Genomic DNA, 18,828 nt, shown 5'->3' on the forward strand with positions numbered 1-18,828 from the left:
GCAAACCCAGTATTGTCATCAGGAGGTGAAGGTTTTGAGGGATATGACTCAAGGTCGGTATCATTACCTGATCCCACATTATACTCCTCCCATGGGTCTGCCTCCTCTGGGATTGTGTCCTCATCATCCCCAGGGTGTCCCCCCTCCCCTGTGTCACTCTCTCCATCTGTTGTAGGTGTAGATGGACGTGTGGGAGGAATATCTGGCCTATTGTGAGGAATAGGCGAAGATGGTGTGTGAGGTTTGGGAGAAGGGGGAGGAGTTGTATTCGTCCCCATTGTTCTCTTCTTTGGATGAGCCTTGTCGTCCAAATGTTCATGTTTCCTCTTTTTAGGTAGTTCTGTGACTACCTTGCCAGTCTTTGGGTCAATAAACAAAGTCTTTTGTTTAGGATCCGTTCCGTGTTCCTGTGTCGGTACCGCAGTTTTCGGTTCCGAAAGGTGTTTTTTCTTTGAAATGTCCATTTGTATTTTCGGTGCCGAAGTTTTGTTCGGATCCGACTTCTTCGGTATCGAAGATGTCCCCGGTGTCGAGGGTGTTTTCGGCGCCGAAGCGTGCTTCGGTGTCGACATGGACTGCTTCGACTTCGAGCTTTCCTTGACCTGGTGCTTCGGTGTCGATGTGGTTGGTTTATCGGAACCGGAACCACTATGATGGGGGACCGAGTGTTTCGGTTTCTGTTTCGTTGCCGGGCTCGAAGGCGGGGCGTTGGAAACTTTTTTCGGTTGTCTGACCGGGCTCGAGGGCGGGGTCGACACCGTGCGGGGTCTGTTTTTCGGTAAAGGGACGTCGTCACTCACGGTTTGTTGGACGTCGATTTCCTCGACGTCGGACTCGTCCGCTTCTGACCCCGCCTCGTCGGCCTCTTCTTCCTCCTCTTCTGGGTGCTGGTCCTCGAACAGCTCCGGGATTGCTTGTGACTGCATTCTCGATACCTCGTGTCTTCGGGCTCGACGGTTTCTAATCGTCGACTTTGACGAGAACGCTGCACAGGCCTCACAGTCCCTGGATTCGTGTTCAGGGGACAAGCAGAGGTTGCACACTTCGTGTAGGTCCTTGTGTGGGAACTTAGCACCACACGTTGGACATTTTTTGAATGGAGTCCTTTCCATGGACCCCGGGCTGGACTACGTCGAGTTTCTCGTAGTCGTCGTCCTTCGAATCGCGTCGGTATGGAGTGAAGTCGCGTTCGATAACGATACCGTCGATTTGGAAAGGAATACGCGCCGGTTATAACCTTCTTTGTTGAAGTCGGTCCGGAGCGCTTCGATCCTCATCCGAACCCGATGGCGGAAAAAAACAATCTAAGGATGGAGCCGATGCCCATGCGCACTAACACCGAGAGGAGGAGTCACCTATGACGACAAAGACTTCTCCAGAAGAAAAACAAAGTGCAATCATCCGAGCCCAACACCAGATGGCGATCTATTCATAAATGTACCATCTGCAGCCCATATGCCTCGAACATTTAGAGGTGTTGTGAGGCAACGCTCTGAAGTTCCCAGACAGACCAAACACCAGGTGGATTCACTTTTTTATGTGGGTTTTGTGTTGGAGCACAATACTTTGGGGCCCACACATTACTCACACCTACACTCATGACTACCAGCCCACACATGTTCACCATGAAAGGCTGCACGATTCTACCCCTATACAGTGGAACAGGGAATTATGCTGTCTCTAGTGGCCCTCATTTCACATGGCGGCGGTGACAATAGGGAAAGAGAAACTCATCATTTTGTGAACTAAAACATTGTGTTTTTAATTCTTCAAAAGTATAGGATACAATGAAATCCTATAGAGTATTCTATTGTTATCTTTGGTCACACTATTATGATCTAATGAGGCAATGGCAAATCTTTGCTAAGTCAGTATTTGCTAATACACAACCTATCTAGGCTATGGGCAAAAGTATTGGCATAGATTTCTAGAACGCATTATAGTGGAGCGCACATATAGGAGATTTTTTAAGTTAAGCTGTGTATTTTATACTCCAATTGTTATCTCGTTCATAGAAGTAGGTCTCCTTGCCTGAGAAGGAAGTGATGAACGAGTTTAGGGAGTGCTCCCAAGGAAAGTATAGAGCAAGGAGTCGTTTTTTGGATAAGTGGACAACATCCTTTAAAACTGGTGTATAAAGAAAAGGGAGAACAACATGTGCTTCTTCCCAATTATGTCCACCTGTATTTACCTCCCTGCTATTAGTTTGACAGCACAACATTTTCTGCATTTACTGAATCGGACCATCACTTCACCCACATGCATAATGGAAATGACATAAAAGGTATAATTTAGTATGAGTTAAAAAAATGACTTCATTGTTAGCAAATAATTTATATTCATGTACTTTTGTTTAATATAGGGTTAATGTTAGTAATAATGATAATCATTGTAATTACATTTACAAAAAGTGACTAGCACAATTAGGGTTAGTACTGAATAAAGTGGTTGAAATGTAAAGTTAAATGTAAGTATTAAAATACACGCTTACGGTTAAGTTTAGCAGAAGGGTAACAATAAGTGAGTGTGGTTGATAGTTATTTTGATTTATTTTAATATAAGGCATAAATAAATACATGTAATTGAATACAAGTTGATTTAAATAATTTTATTGTATTAATCAAAATATCAGTATTAATATATATTCACTAAATTGTAAAATTTAAATAGACCAAGAGTTAGTATACGTGTGGTATAATACATTAATTTAGGGTGAGGTAATAGCATTAGATTAAGTAAACATATCGTTTTAAAGAAATACAAAAAAGGTAGGGTCAAGTCTAGAAATTGAATGTGACTAAATTAACAAGCATTGGCATAGCCAATAGGTCTCACCTTTGGGACCTTATAAGTGTTTAGCCATGCAACACTTGATGTTGTTGCACCAAGGATATTGTACTGGATAATTAAACACTTATAAGATCCCAAAGGGGAGACCTATTGGCTATGCCAATGCTTTTTATTTTTTTATCTTTAAAGGACATGCAGTGCTATCAGCTCCGGCTGCCATTTAGTCCACCGCATCCCATATAGACGCAGCCATCTTTGAGAGAGGTAGAGAGGTGGAGAGAGGTAGAGAGGTGTAGAGGTGTAGAGAGGTGGAGGTAGATAGGTGGCGGTAGAGAGGTGTAGAGGTAGAGAGGTGGGGGTAGATAGGTGGAGAGGTAGGTAGAGAGAGGCGTAGAGGTAGAGAGGTAGGTGTAGAGAGAGAGAGGTAGAGAGAGAGAGAAGGGGGTAGAGAGAGAGAGAGGGGTAGAGAGAGAGGGTTAGAGAGAGGGTAGAGGGAGAGGGGTAGAGAGAGGTAGAGAGAGAGAGGTAGAGAGAGAGGTAGAGAGAGAGAGGGGTAGAGAGAGAGGGGTAGAGAGAGAGGTAGAGAGAGAGAAGTAGAGAGAGAGGTAGAGAGAGCGAGGTAGAGAGAGAGAGGTAGAGAGAGAGAGAGGTAGAGAGAGAGAGAGGTAGAGAGAGAGGTAGAGAGAGAGAGGGGTAGAGAGAGAGGGGTAGAGAGAGGGGTAGAGAGAGAGGTAGAGAGAGAGGTAGAGAGGGAGAGGTAGAGAGAGAGGTAGAGAGAGGTAGAGGTATAGAGTTAGAGAGAGAGGTAGAGAGAGAGAGGTAGAGAGAGAGTTAGAGAGAGGTAGAGTGAGGTAGAGAGAGAGGGGTAGAGAGAGAGAGGTAGAGAGGGAGAGGTAGAGAGAGGTAGAGAGAGAGAGAGAGGTGTAGAGGTAGAGAGAGGTGTAGAGGTAGAAAGAGAGGTGGTGTGATAAAGAAAGAGGTAGAGTGGTAGAGAGAGAGAGGTAGAGTGGTAGAGAGAGATAGAGAGAGAGGGAGGTAGAGTGAGAGGTAGAGAGAGAGGTAGAGAGGGAGAGGTAGAGAGGGAGAGGTAGAGAGAGAGAGGTAGAGAGAGAGTGAGGGGTAGAGAGAGAGAGGTAGAGAGAGAGGTAGAGAGAGAGAGGTAGAGAGATAGGTAGAGAGAGAGAGAGAGGTAGAGAGGTAGCGAGAGAGAGGTAGAGAGAGAGAGGTAGAGAGAGAGGTAGAGAGTGAGAGGTAGAGAGAGAGGGAGGTAGGCAGAGAGAGAGGTAGAGAGAGGGCGAGGGGTAGAGAGAGAGGGCTGGAGAGAGGGGTAGAGAGAGAGGTAGAGAGAGAGGGTTAGAGAGAGAGGGGTAGAGAGAGAGTGTTAGAGAGAGGGGTAGAGAGAGAGAGGTAGAGAGAGAGAGGGGTAGAGAGAGAGAGGTAGAGAGAGAGAGAGGTAGAGAGAGAGAGGTAGAGAGAGAGGTAGAGAGAGAGAGAGGTAGAGAGAGAGGTAGAGAGAGAGGGGTAGAGAGGGAGGTAGAGAGAGAGGTAGAGAGAGAGAGGTAGAGAGAGAGGTAGAGAGAGAGGTAGAGAGAGAGGTAGAGAGAGAAGTAGAGAGAGGTAGAGAGAGAGAGGTAGAGAGAGAAGTAGAGAGAGAGGTAGAGAGAGAGAGGTAGAGAGAGAGGTGTAGAGAGAGGTGGAAAGAGAGGTGGACAGAGAGAGAGAGAGAGAGAGTTAGAGAGAGAGTTAGAGAGAGAGTTAGAGAGAGAGAGGTAGAGAGAGAGAGAGAGTTAGAGAGAGAGAGTTAGAGAGAGAGTTAGAGAGAGAGAGGTAGAGAGAGAGAGAGGTGGAGAGAGGTTGAAATGCAGATGTTCACCCTGGTACAACAGTTAGAAATCTTTGCAGTGTTTTGGGCATTTTTTAAAGTGATTTTTTTTTTTACATGATTGTGAACACATTCATGCCTCCCGCCCTGACGAGTTTGCCATGAGTGCACAAAGGGTCGATGTGGGTAAGACAAAGAATGGTAGCTCAGCTTTTCACGTCTTTCAAATGACAACAAACTGAGCAGGGGTGAATTGTAACAAAGCAAATCAAGTTACCTACTGGTTAGCACTGAGAAAAAGCAAACTGCGGCATTTGCTGCTATCTTAAAAGCAAGTTATAATCAACCGCCAATGTAGCGAAGAAAAGCAAGCATTGGCGTTTATTAGTCAAACAAAGACGCGAGCAGAGTGTGAGGGTGAGGGGGTAACGCAGGGGGCAGGATTACAAACTCCACGGGAGAGGGGAGCAATTGGAGTGCGGCGGAGCATCAAAGGGCTGGGAATGCGTGGGGGGAAGGGGCGCAACACAGTGACATGGAGCAAGCTGGCGCCTGGCACTGCGCACGTTCACACGCACATGCACGCAAGCTTGCAGCCAGGGAAACCAGGGGGCTCATTTATGAGCCCATACGTCACTTTTACGCCGATGGTGCGTCACTTTTAGTGACGCACCAGTGGAGTAAAAAATGTGCCTTGTTGCACCACATTTACAAAGTGACGCATCTAGGTAGATGCGTCACTTTGCAAACCCCTGCGCCACATTATACCTGCGCCAGATACAATATATGCAAGGGGGGCGTTTTGTCGCAAGAAAGAGTCATAGAAGTGACGCAATGAAATCTATAAGATTTCACTGTGCCATTTCTTGGACGCTAATGCGTCAAAATCTAACGCCTGCCTCGTGGCAGGCGTAAGACTGACGCGGGCCCTTTCACTTGGGGCTTGCCCCATGTGAAAGTACACATTGCTGGAGTTGCGTCAGTTTTGTGACAAACTCCAGCAATGCATCACTTTTGCGCCTACAGATACGTCAGAAATACTGACGTATCTGTAACTCCTTGCGACATGATGCGTCATACTGTAAATATGACGCATCATTAGTGTCGCAGGGAGAGCGCAGTGAAAAGTGACGCATCGCTGTTTTCACGCAGCGATGCGTCACTTTTCATAAATGAGGCCCCAGGGTAGCACTTTGAGAAGCCCCTTTACAAAATGTCGAGCAAGCTCGACCTAATAAAAATTAGGTTAAGGACATGGCTATCATTAAGGTAAGTTTATGGATAGGGGATGACATAAATGTAGGACAAAGAAACAGCCATGGAGTAAAATTACATTTTTGTAGATAGGTAGGAGAAGTGAATGTATGTTAAAGTAAAGGCGAGAAGTAAATATTTGGGAAAGTGGAAGGAAAGATATAAAATAAAAAAATGATCTCCCTGTTCTCCCACTTCCAGCCTTTGACTAGTAGAGATGGCTTTGCCTTGGTGGTGCCTTAATGTGCATCCTCATTATTGGAAATTTATGAAGAGTTGTGGCTAGTGATAAGCTCTGCCTCAACAAGAGTGAACATAAGTGAGGACATGCCAAATCCGTGAGCGGAACAAGGAGAGTTTAATAACCCAGCCCGGTGACATGATCTGTGTTCCTGACATACTATGAGCTGTGGGTCTGCAGTGTGCTGAACAGTTGGGGATGCAGTTTCTTCTTGGGGCACATTGTGTAGTGTACCAGATGGCGGTAGGGGACACATTCTGAAGCTCCAGTGTGCAGTCTATCAAAGAGCAGAGAAAGTTTTAGAGACCTAATGTGTAGGGAATCAGATAGCAGGAAATATGTTTTGGGGGTACCTGAGAGCAAGCAACGCCTTACCTGGTGGGCCTGCAGGTCCAATGTCCCCTTGTTCACCTTTTGTCCCAGGAACACCAGGGAATCCTCGATCACCTTTTGGGCCTAAAAGAAAGACAAGGATTATTTGCCGCCATAGCATGGTTTTTCGATAGAAAAGAGAAGGGCCTCTCACTACCACATTAAAAGATGTAGCTCAACCTCGTGTCGGCACAGACCAGGGCCTCTGACTCCTAAGATGCAGAAAAGGCACCTATTTGCTATTAAGCAACTTTGGAAAAGCCAATATGTCTAGCCTCAGTGAGCTGGTGCAATTATGTTTTCTTTTTTATTGTAAGCATATGCCACGAAAATAAAAATAATTAAAGAGTGAACACATGAAGCAATGTAAACATGATGGATATATGTTTACAATAAAAAAAAATACTAAAAGTTAACCATAATTTTAAAATGAAACAGTAGAGGGGCTTTCTAGCAGTTAGGTGTTTATAGACACGGTATAAAAACCTTTTTTTGTTTTAATGCACAAAGCAGGATAATACGATTCTTGGTGGTGCAAAGTAAATACATTATAAGCCTCAAATGCTCCCTGGATATACACACATAGGTGACAAAAATAAATAAAGAATGAGACGAAGAAACTATGGGCTAACCTACTGGTCCATCAGAAAGTGTGCTTCGTTTTAGTTGAATGTGACGTGATCATTAAAAATGAGGACACGCGGATTGCTTGAGAGCCGAAGGCTGAAGCGGAGTGACCCACCTGTATGCTGAGGCGGGTAGGGGCAAAATGTGTTTGACAGATGAACGCACCATTGGATAATTATGGATGAAACCTAGCTATCTGTATGTGCTTTTCATCCTGGACTCCTCCCTCTCGATGACCAGACAAGTCAACGCCGTCTCCTCATCATGCTTTCACACCCTACACATGCTCCGCAAGATCTTCCGATGGATCTTGATCGAAACCAGGAAGACGGTCACCCAGGCACCCGTCACCAGCCGACTGGACTACGGAAACACCCTCTACGCCGGCACAACAGCCAAACTACAGAAAAGACTCCAACGCATCCAGAACGCCTCCGCCCGACTCATCCTGGACATCTGAGGGACCTGCACTGGCTCCCCGTCAACAAGAGGATCACGTTCAGGCTCCTCACCCACGCACACAAGTCTCTCCACGACCTGGGCCCCAAGTACCTCAACGACCGCCTGACCTTCTACACGCCCACCCGCCAGCTACGATCCACTAGCCTCGCCCTCGCCGCCGTACCACGCATCCGAAGAGCCACCGCCGGAGGAAGATCCTTCTCCTACCTGGCGGCCAAGACATGGAACTCCCTCCCTATCCACCTCCGGCTGACCCAGGACCATCTATCCTTCAGGAGACAACTCAAGACCTGGCTGTTCGAGCAGTAGCTGCCCCCTTCCCCCAAGCGCCTTGAGACCCTCCCGGGTGAGTAGTGCGCTATACAAATGCTATCATTGATTGATTGATTGATTGATTATGATGTTTTTATATATGAAGCTGGAGCACAACTGAAGCAGTTTCAAGGCCAGACCTATAAAAACGTAGACCCCTCAACCTCGCGGTACAATCTAGGAATTCTCCCATCTATGACAAATAGAGTTGCTTCCCTTCTCTGGCATACAGCATTGGCACTCTCTTCTCATATAAAGGTGGCATTTCACACCTCGAAGTGTGGACATACACAAGGGAAGTGGTAACAATGGAGACAAATGGTATTAGCTACAGTTCAGCTACCAGAGCCACTGAAGACCTGGGCATAAAGGCTGCGTGTCAGAGTTTCGCAGTAACACTAACATCACATTAAAGTTCAGATGCAAAACATTGGAAAAGGGTATTGAGAGGCTGAAAAAATATGTTTAATAGATTCCAGTACCCTATTTTATTACACCTGACCTAGGTGTCAATTAGTCTATATGTAACGTTAAAGTATAGCAAAGGGCAATCCCTTCCTAGGGAACAAATTCATCCCACTGCTCAGTCTCCAGTTCTGTTTTGCCCGCTCTCTGTCCTACCCTCTTGCCCGCCTCATTCCGCTGTTTCTTTAACTTCTGTTACCCATTGTTATTTCCCTTGTCCCTCCTGTCTTTCTGCTTGATCTTTGTCTATCATTATCCTTTTCTCATCATCGTATCCTTGCTCCCTTTGCATCCAGCTTTGTCTTTCTTGACCTCTCGCTCCCTTCCTCCCCAGCACCTCTTCTGTAAATTCACTGAATGTGTATGGTTTGCAAATAGGGGAACTTCACGGAGGAGGAAGGTGAAAATGATCCTCTTCTTCGTTTCTTTCTGTTTTTAAATAGTGTTTTAAAACATTCTTCAAGCATATTGGCTTAAAAGGCCAAATCTTTCAATATAATTAAATACTTCCTGTGCAGCACGAGACAATATATTTTGTGTATAACTTGAAAGTCTGTAGCATAGAAAGGAAACATGGGTACTACTCTATGAATAGTGCCCATGTCACACAAGCTCCTTCCTGGTTTTAGCTGGAGGGCGACGCTGCATAAAAGCATTCATATCTCTTCCCTTGCTAGAGACGCGTGAGACTGGCTCGCTTAGAAGCTTGGAAGCCCATGTGCGCCATAAAGTTACTAGGGAGATACATTTTAAGCGTTTCCTCCTGGATGATGTCAAAATGACTGCTTTGCCTCTACCTTAGTTGTTTACCACTCACCTTGTATTCCCAGATATCCTGAGTCAGGGTACCCCTAAAAATAAAAACAAATAGAGATTAGGTACCCATTCTGGGAGCCAAAACATTTTGACAACAACAGCCTACTATTTCCATGAAAACTGCTCATTCTGACACATACTTTTTTCAACTAAATTAGTTTTGCCCTAAAAAAGATATTATCAAGAAATCTTTCGCCATTTTAGCGGCACATATTGCCGAAAAAGCTGCGATTTTTTTAACGAACCATCAACAAGAACACGCTAACATGCTTTAGCGCTTGTTTTCTTGAGATAGCTGCCGTTTGTTTTTGCTTTGCATGTCAGCGATATTTATCGCTAATGACATGCAAAGTAGGCGTTCCTCACCAATACTACATGAAAACAGTCGCAAACACAACTTCCCACTATTAACAATGCGGCACTGGACCCTGCGCTAATCGCAGGAATTTAACACTTGTTTAAAAGTTGACTTAATCATCTTTTGTATTGGAGATGGATTGTGTAGTTAAGTTCACACTTGCCTATTAGCAAGTTTTTCATTACAGCTTAATAATTATCGCTTGATTTCTCACGCTATTGCTGCTTATCGCCGTCTATCGCTGGATTTGACTTCGCCTCTGATCAAAGCGTTGCTAATATGCCGCTAACACGGAGATGTCAACCAGCGATAGACGGCAATAAAAGAAAACCCGCTAAGCGCGATTTGCGATAATTATCGCATTCTGTTGATAATATGCCCCTCAGTGTAACTGTTTGGGAAGAAAAACATTACATCCTGGGCTATCCTCTGCTCAATTAAGGCCAAGGATAAGCGACTGTGGTACTGAAAGGAGGGATTACTGGTTCCCATACAAAGCTGATACCATGAGGTCTTTTAGTATCTTTCTTGTGCCTACCCTCTCTCTCACTTTCCTCTTGTACAAAGCCCAGTACCTCGATCTGATACCAGCAAGCCACACCATTTACAGACTAACTGTTGGTGAAGGACACATCTGCTCGATATGAGAAATCAAATCAAGGAGCTGCAAAACGAAATCCATAATAAGCAAAATTGAAGACTGGTTATGTAACTCTGGGACAATAGTAGGCTGCTTTCTTTCCATCAGCACTTGTTTTATCATAACTGAACCAAGGGATCCTCTATCAAGGAGGGCTGATTTCACCCATGAACTTAAATTCACTAAATGGCAAGACCAAGCCGTACCAAAGAGCAAGCCAGGAGTAGAAGCGGTTACCCCGTGAAACATGAATTTACTTCTTTGAATATATTCCCCCCCCCACACACACACACGACAACAGAGGTGCTATCTTTTGGGACTGTATAGAAGGGTCTGAGAAAGTTGAAGTCAGCCAACACTGCACCATCGTTATTTGACCAAGAAATGGCCATGATTTGCATAGGTTTTATACCATGTTCAGTCCAGGTTGACTGCGCTACGTATCTCCATCCCAAAGGGTGAATTCCTTGTGTTGATGGGATAGGTCAGGCCCCCCCGTAGACAATTATACTGCTCATGACACAGCTGTTGATATTATGGGCAGCACATTTTCTTCTTTTTGCTTGTCAACTGTCCCAGTAGTGTGCACACTTAGACCAATGTATTCTGTTGGCTCATCATAACCTTCCTTACCTACCTAACATGGTGTTTCCCACCATCGTACCTTTTATGGTTTCACAGGCAAAAATGATCATGAAGTACATTTTTATTTGGCAATGTGGGAGATTGGGTCATCTTGTCTGATCAGTTTCTTTAATTTAGCTTGACTCACATGTCTGCTGTGGCATCAGTATTTAGGCAACTATGCCTGGAGAAAGTGAGCAATGTTGCCTATACTATGATATTGGACTACAGGGTTGCAGCCCTAAATTTGCTCCCACTAAAAAGGGCATTGGCTTCTCCTGATTATGTAGAACTTAATTTTTGGTAACAGTCCTTTTCAAAGAATAATGCGCTTGCACCTAATACCCACTTTGGATAGTGAATAGCCTTTATTTGGTTATCTTTTCCACAAATAAAATGTATAATAGCTGAATGCGTAGACTTTGGGGAAGACGTATGCTTTGCTAGAAACACAGAAGTGTTTCGCTGCAGCAGGTGCTCATCCTAAAGGAATATGTCCAGTATCCCACTTGAACATAAGCTGGCTTTCTCAATTAGTTCAGCCATCTAAAGGTGGAAGAGACTCAGAATGTCAGTGCTCTGCCATTCTCTAAGCCTATGTTCTAACCTCACACTCACAGACCAGAGGGAAGTCCACTAATTCAATTTCCATGCTTAATCAAAACGTGCCCTTTGTTAGCAATTCAACACCACATATTTCTAACAGATGAGATAGCTATATCCACAATAAGGTGGCGGCATATTTAAGCCTTTCCAACAAATCCATCCATAAACGTGAAATGACATGAATCTGAGCCATCCACATCATCTATGGTCTCTGGAAACATTTATCACATTTACGCACAAAATACCAGTTGTCTTTGTTAACCATAGCACACTGTCCAACACACAGTGCTCTGTGATTTGAAAATGTTCTTTCTGAAAAACCCGTTACCTGCCAGATCTCTTCCATCTTCACTGCCCTGCCACTTCCCTGAATTCCTGCATTAACCACAAATTGATCATCTCAAAATGTCTCTTGCCCAAATTTGGTGGCAGATCAGTAAAGGTGGCTGAGTGAAAACTGTAGACAAATCTCACCAAAGACCTAAGACATGAGAACATCTGCACCAACTTTAATTGTAACCTAAATCAGCTACCACTCGAGTGGCAAGAATAATCAACATCTGTAAAGCCTTGTTTATGAATTGCCCTTAGCCCTTCCATCCAATCCTAACTCATTATGGATAACGTTAAATATCTGGAGACTTCACTCAGCGTTGTAGCTGCCCCCAAAACATTTGTTAGGTACAATATTTACAGACCCAGCTAGATGACAGAATAAATCTACATATGAACCTAGAATACCTTTGTGGCTTGTTAACAAACTGATTTATTTTTGTGTGGCTCTATGCTGTGCCCATCAGCTGCATTCCTGGAATTTGTCTGTGTGCTACAAATAATAAACAACACAATGCGTTTTCAAGAGGTCATTTAGGAAGATGACCACATGCATCCCACAACTGTATTTGCTTCTGCCAGCCCCTATTGTGCCACCCAGATGGGATCATACTGGAGAAATGACTACCCTCGAAAGGAAGTAAACCCTTCACAAGAACTTGCTTTGAGATCCACTTTTTTAGTGTGTGCACATTTCTCACAGAATCGACTCTGGGCTCATTTAACATGTACCTATTTATGCCTAAAGTATATGAAGGTAAGATCTGTCCTGCTGATGGCTAGGTAACTGTCTAAGGCCTTCTCCCATTCCTGCTGAGGAGTAGGAGATCTCATTGCAATATCATATGTGATTGCATCAACCTTCACATCCATTTTAAGTATCATTTTGCTCCTGGTGTTTAATAGGTTGCAGGCTAAACTCTGAATATGCATGCAGACTGGATGGTGAAAGCACAAAGAAATCCATGGGATATTTGTCATGGAAGAAAGAACACCTCATCCACTGACCTCATCCTGGTTAATGGGATGCACATTTTGAATTTTGTGTTCACCCCTGTCTTACATAATACAGATGCGCAATGCAGTTGTTGGAGTTATTAATCATAGTCTTTTGTGCTAGCTCCCATAAGTGGAAGGTATGTAGATCTTGGTTCGAGGAACTGCATGTTCTTTCCTAGCAAATAGAGCTGAAATGTTTACTCAAAGGTTGTACGCCATGTCTGTAGGAAACTGGGCTTCTGTTGCAATGGTTCCCCCACTTTTTGCCCCCTTTTTAGCTAATAGATGTTTATTTTTGACTCTGACAGTCAAGTGAAGCCTGCTAACCAGAACTTAGTGCCAGTGCTCCTTCCCTAAAACAATGTGAAGTCTTACTGTTCTACAATTGGTTAAGGACGTTAGCACCCCTGTAAGCCCCTAGTAAATGGTACCCCAGGTTCCTAGGTCATGGATGTTGAAGAGGGTCCCTAACGGCTGCAACATATCTTATGCCTAAGAGACCCACATACAAATTCCACACAGACTGCCATTGCATGTTGCGTGACATGGTGCAAACCATGAGGGATAACATGACACACTTCTGTGTGTCAAGCCAAAATCATTGCATCTAATACATGTAAGTCACCTCTACAGCAGGCCTTTGTACCCTAAGGCTGGGTGCATTATATTTTATGTGAGGATATACCTGCATGAGCAGATAGACCCCTGTGATGTATTTTTCTATTTCTACATATCGTGAGCAGGGAATCCATCTTAAGGTATGTACTGGGCATAGGTCAAAACATGCATAATAGTTCCACTGAAAAACATGGTATTTGGTTTCAAACAACTCATATTATTAAACCCACACTGACTCCAGTGATTGATTTATTAATACATGCACCCAGAGGGTACCTTAAAGACACCCCCTGAACCCTACTAGCCTTCTAGTGTCCGGGCTGACTGCTCCCGTCCAGCCTGCCACCACAGATGAGTTTCTGACCCTCTTAGGAGGTGAGAGCCCTACTGTCAGAGGACAGAAACTGTTCCTGCTCTAGGGAGAGGTGTTGTCACCTCCTTTCCCAGGAAGGCTGGTAAGTCAGCACATCAAGACAGGAAGCTTCAAAAGCCTCTCCCACCTTTGATATGCAACCCAAGGCTTCCCCAGACAGGGGAGATGCCAGCCATCTGGCACCAGGACAGGCCGGAAAATTAGGTATGCAGGATGTGTTTACACTGCCAGGCTGGACACACCTCTAGGGTGAACAGCCTGGAGTAAATGCAAATTTAAGAAATCTCACCATATTGTGTGTGGTGGAATTAGGAATTCTGGGACAAGGTGATGCCAATTCCCCAAAGTAAGTGAGAATCTAGGGGGTGTAGGGACCCCAGGGTTAAGCAGCTCATTGGCTACTACCCCAGGGGTATGCAGCTCATTGGCTACTAACCCTCACTCCTCTTAACGCCCCTAAATTGAGGATTTAGGTGACCCTTGATACTAGAACTTCAGATTTTGATGGACCCAAAAGAAGAAGTGGACAAAGAAAACTGCTGACCCTAGAACCGAGGAGCAAAACTGACTTGATGCCAAACCTGCCAGTCTGCCAGCTGCACCCGACCCTCATGGAGCAACCGACAAGTCCTGCTATTGCGCAGACTTCAAGAAGCCCAGAGGGATGCCAGTGCTTCACAAATTGCCAAAGAAAGTCCCTTGAAGTAGAGGAGCTACTTCCCTGTAGCCGCAGGCACCAAATATGCAAGACCTTGTTCACCAACCTGTCGCTCACTGGGACTACCGATGGAGCAGCTGCCCAGGAAGAGGCAGCAGTGCTCCTACAGGTCAGATCCGTCCTCCCTCCGGAGCTGTATAACACCAATAACTGGGGTACTGGTCCCTTTGCAGCAACCAAGGCTTGTTGTGTCCAGATTGGACACCAATGCCAAGGAGAATCCACCTGCACGTCGAGGTACTTCAGTTGCAGTAAGACCCACATCGGGAGTGGCCCAGCTGTCCTGTTTGCCCCTCTGCAGCAGGGAGCAAGACGCAAGACAAAGAGTGAGTCCTCGACCTCCGCCACCCAATGCCTCAAGGTACCTATGCACCCGCTTTCCACAGCCCGAGTCCAAGGGAGGTGATGGTGCTAACAGGGTCCGCAGACCCACAGCAGCTAATCCCACCATTGGGTTTGCCCAAACTGGACTTCCAGTCGCTGCTTGCAACCTCTTTCTGCCTGGACTCTTTGCACAGTATACCTCTCTTTGGTCCAATATATAAAGGGCCAGCTTCCTACAACATCCACCAACTCTTGGAGTTCTCTTACAGCTGTCTTGAGCAGGATTTGCTGAGCACCGATGTAGAACACCATAATCACATTGTCTACAGCTCTCTGATATACCATTATTGTTTCATATGAAAAAGAACCTGCACAGCTAGTCTTACTTCTCTTAAGCCGAGGGTTTTGATATGGAGACTCTTCTCGTGAACATCGACGTGCACTATATCGGCTGCTGTGTTTGCCATAATTTCTCTACAGATTCTCAGTCTGGCGATGGGGATTGTCCAGAAATGAGTATCTAGGAAAGATACTCTACTGTGGAGCAAAGTAGTGTAAATTCTACGTGGAGGCACTGTTTATATGTGCGGCTCTCTTTGAGATTCCAGTCCTGTTTGCTTCCCTAGCACCTAGAGGCAAGCAGTAGGCTAAATAAGTAGCCGGGATACATGGACATTTGAGATACCCCATGCACTGAATCATCACTTCTGTTGCACACAGGATATAGTGTCCTTTATGACACCGTACAGAGTAAGCTCTTTGCAACATAATGTAACTAATGTAAAGTTACACTCACAACCACGCATAAATCACAAGCTTTTGTAAAATACCTCGGAAACACACACACAACCTAGTACGAGTCACACGTAATTTATGAGCCCATTAAATAATGATGTGAGATTCAAACAGAAGGCACGCACATACAGAGACCCACGTGCACACTCAAACACTGTTTTAAGATATGTCGTTTTTTTGTAATTGTACTCACATTGTTGCCAAAGTTGTTGTTTGCAGGTGGGCCTGGTGGACCGGGGGGACCAGGAAGTCCAGGTAAGCCCTACAGGACAAATCAACCTCATTAAAGTACTATTGATGCAAGGCAGTCTTACTCCAGCTCCAGGCTCTCTCTCACAGCGAGAGAATCAGACACTGTCAGTGTCTCCACAACACAGCACTGGGATCAACACAATTTTGATTTTGACAATTCGCATGCACATGCTGACCTGCTCCAGTGGACCATCCTTCAGAGCAGGCGCCTCCTCTCCCACATTTGAAACTCCATTCCCCTTCACATCAAAACCATTAGCAAGAAGCTACGTTTCAGAAAGCTAAAAGCAAATTTCTTTGCATAGGCATCTAAACCATTATCTATTTTAAAGCATTGTCAAATGATCAAGTTATCCCTTTAAATAATACATTACATTATTTTGGGCACACGTATCTTATCTGGAGGGTATCTGTAGCATTTAATTTGAGAGGATGTCTAATTATTATTGCTAACAACATACTGGATTACTTTAGATGACTCTGACTTTGAAGGACATTTTCTTCGTAACATTTGTTGCATGAGCAAGACAATTGATTAATTAGCCCCGAAGAAACGGCCGTTGTTGCAAAATACGTGTTGGCTGTTTGTCACGAATAAGGTTATGAAAATCAAGTTATATACACACATACATGCACTGCCAGAGCTACACTGAGAGCATTCCAGGGACACCACAGAGAGGACATGCCTGAGGAACTGCGCAGTGAGCATCAGTGGAGACCTTCAAGGTGAGCCTGTCTGAAGCGATGAAAGGCGACCATTTCTGGAGCAATGCACGGCTGAACCTCTCTGTGGAGCACAAGTTGAGCCCCTGTGAAGAGCTGCAGGACAAGCCCCTCTACAGTGCTTTGAATTGGACCAGCATGAACACCTGTATAGCACAGCAGGTGAGCCTCGCTGTAGCAGTCCTGAGTGTCTGCCCTGAAGTGCTGCGGTGAAAGCCTCTCTGGAGCACCGCAGGATGGGTCTCTCGGTTGCTTTACAGGCTGAGCTTCTCTGGAGTGCTACAGTGTGCACCATACTGGAGCACTAGTAGGGCCGGCTTTAGGGCAGTGTGACAGTTGCAGCCGCTGGAGCACTGCAGGGCAAACCTCTCTAAAGCACTAAAAAGAGAGTCTCTTTGAAGCTTTGAAGAGTATGCATCTCTGTAGCAGTGCCCAATGAGCATGTCTATTGAGGCGTGAGCATCTCTTGAGGATGGCATTAAAAGACAATGGTAATCCTAAAAGACTGGTGCTGACAGCTACTTACCCTGGCAGCCAGTATAGCACTTGGATCTACGGCGTCTCCTTTCTCGCCCTTGACTCCATTCATCCCAGGACGACCCTAGAAGAAAGTAAGAACAGAGTAGTAAAAACTAGTGGGGCTTCTACTCTACAGAAAGTAGTCTGTCTGAACTCAGCAGCTGAAGCACATCAGCAATGAAAGAAATGTAGGGGTTGTGCAATCCAAACACTCAACACTGTGTCACTCTATGGCAAATTAACAGCAGGACTGCCCCAGGCATAGTAGAATACATAGATCTACCCACATATGTAGGTATTAAGTTTGCGAACCCTTACAATATATATAACACCGAAGAACTATCACAGTCTCCATAGCAGTGTGTATTCTGACAGCTAACAAAACAATGGGACAGTTTGTGGTCTGAATAACACTGGAGCACACTCTTATCTGGCATAAATATGAGCTCTTCGCAATCAGCACAACACAAGGACATTTGCTATTGGGTCTGATTAAGGAATTCGAAGAGTTAGAATACATCATTTTTTGCAGTCACCAGTATACCAGGTCATTGGCAGTCGACACAATACCAGGAAGCTCACAGCCATGGACCACCACCATAATGCCACTGGACATCTACAAAGTCACAAGGCCTTGGTTCAGTGGAGCACAGCAGGTCCAACACTCAGACATCAGCATGAGGTAGATACGATGTGCGGAGGAGATCCCAATGATGGTGGTCAAAAATCACAGAGAGATAAAAGGTTTTAATTTGTACTAGAGACAAGGAATGAAATGTGTGTGAAGAAGAACGAGCTGGATAATGTGTTCAATGGCGTAGAGCAGAGGAGTGATTTAATGAATAAAAGGAGTATAAACAGAGTAATAGTAGCACGAGTTTACTTAGGAAAGAAGTGGATTGGAAGGGAGGATGAATGAGATGGGTAAGAGAATGAGTCCTGTTTTCATCAGGTGTAAAGAGAGGTGATGGAAGCAATAGGAAAAATACAATTAATCTAAAATCACAATAGTTGGGAAGATAAATGGGGGAATTTAAAATTAAATTTCCTTACAGGTCTTCCTGGAAAACCGATCTCTCCTTTCTGTCCAGGATGGCCATGTGGTCCCTAGAGAAGAAATTGAGAGAGAACATAGCATGTAAAACTATTAAATAAACAATAATCCCACTGGGCTGGCAGTTTTTAACCATTATTATTCCTTATTGATCCATGGTGAGCCATGGATAACCACACTTTATCAGAGTTTCAAACAGCATATTTGATTGGGGGTTAGTAGGCTGTGAGGGGAACACATTACTTACCTGTAACAATCCATTAGACGCTTTAGGTATTGAAGATTCACTTGCTGAGCACTGACACTCCATGAACTGTCATCTGAATGAACACACACCAGTGGCTCCATCAGCTTGAGAAGTGAAGCAATGTTGTGAACCAGATAGGGAGAATTGGTCCATTTGCACCAGATCTGATATAAAACCCTCATTGACATCAGTTCAATAGAGAGCCTCTATGAAGCAGCCTCTGGTGAAATGAAGATTTGATGGCAAGTTTTATGCAAACAATGTTACCTCACAATTGACAGGCATTTATGCTAACATGTATTAGTGATTCCAACAGAGTCAGTGCTGGTTATGGGTTTTTGAACTGATGAGTGGACCTGTATTTGTAACTGAATAAATCAGAATTGGGGTCTGGAAGTTGTAATCAAAACAACATTTTAAGGAATATTCAAATATATGCCACCCGGGCTGAGCCTGTAGTTGAGATAGAGAGATGCTTGCAAGT

At 44.7% G+C, this 18,828-nt stretch overlaps 1 protein-coding gene across 4 annotated transcripts in view; it reads right to left on the reverse strand.

Moving 5' to 3' along the window:
* COL18A1 (collagen type XVIII alpha 1 chain) overlaps positions 1 to 18,828 on the reverse strand; it is a 439,200-nt gene that overhangs the window by 24,655 nt on the left and 395,717 nt on the right. For all 4 annotated transcript variants that reach the window (XM_078681471.1, XM_078681470.1, XM_078681469.1 and 1 more), the window contains 5 exons: positions 18,097 to 18,150; positions 17,051 to 17,125; positions 15,743 to 15,811; positions 9,163 to 9,196; positions 6,483 to 6,563 (listed from right to left, as the gene is read on the reverse strand). In XM_078681471.1, the coding sequence (XP_078537597.1) occupies positions 6,483 to 6,563; positions 9,163 to 9,196; positions 15,743 to 15,811; positions 17,051 to 17,125; positions 18,097 to 18,150 (313 nt within the window). The remainder of the gene's footprint in view (positions 1 to 6,482; positions 6,564 to 9,162; positions 9,197 to 15,742; positions 15,812 to 17,050; positions 17,126 to 18,096; positions 18,151 to 18,828) is intronic.

The sequence above is a fragment of the Lissotriton helveticus genome, chromosome 3_1, assembly GCF_964261635.1.
Source record: "Lissotriton helveticus chromosome 3_1, aLisHel1.1, whole genome shotgun sequence".
Lineage (NCBI taxonomy): Eukaryota > Metazoa > Chordata > Amphibia > Caudata > Salamandridae > Lissotriton > Lissotriton helveticus.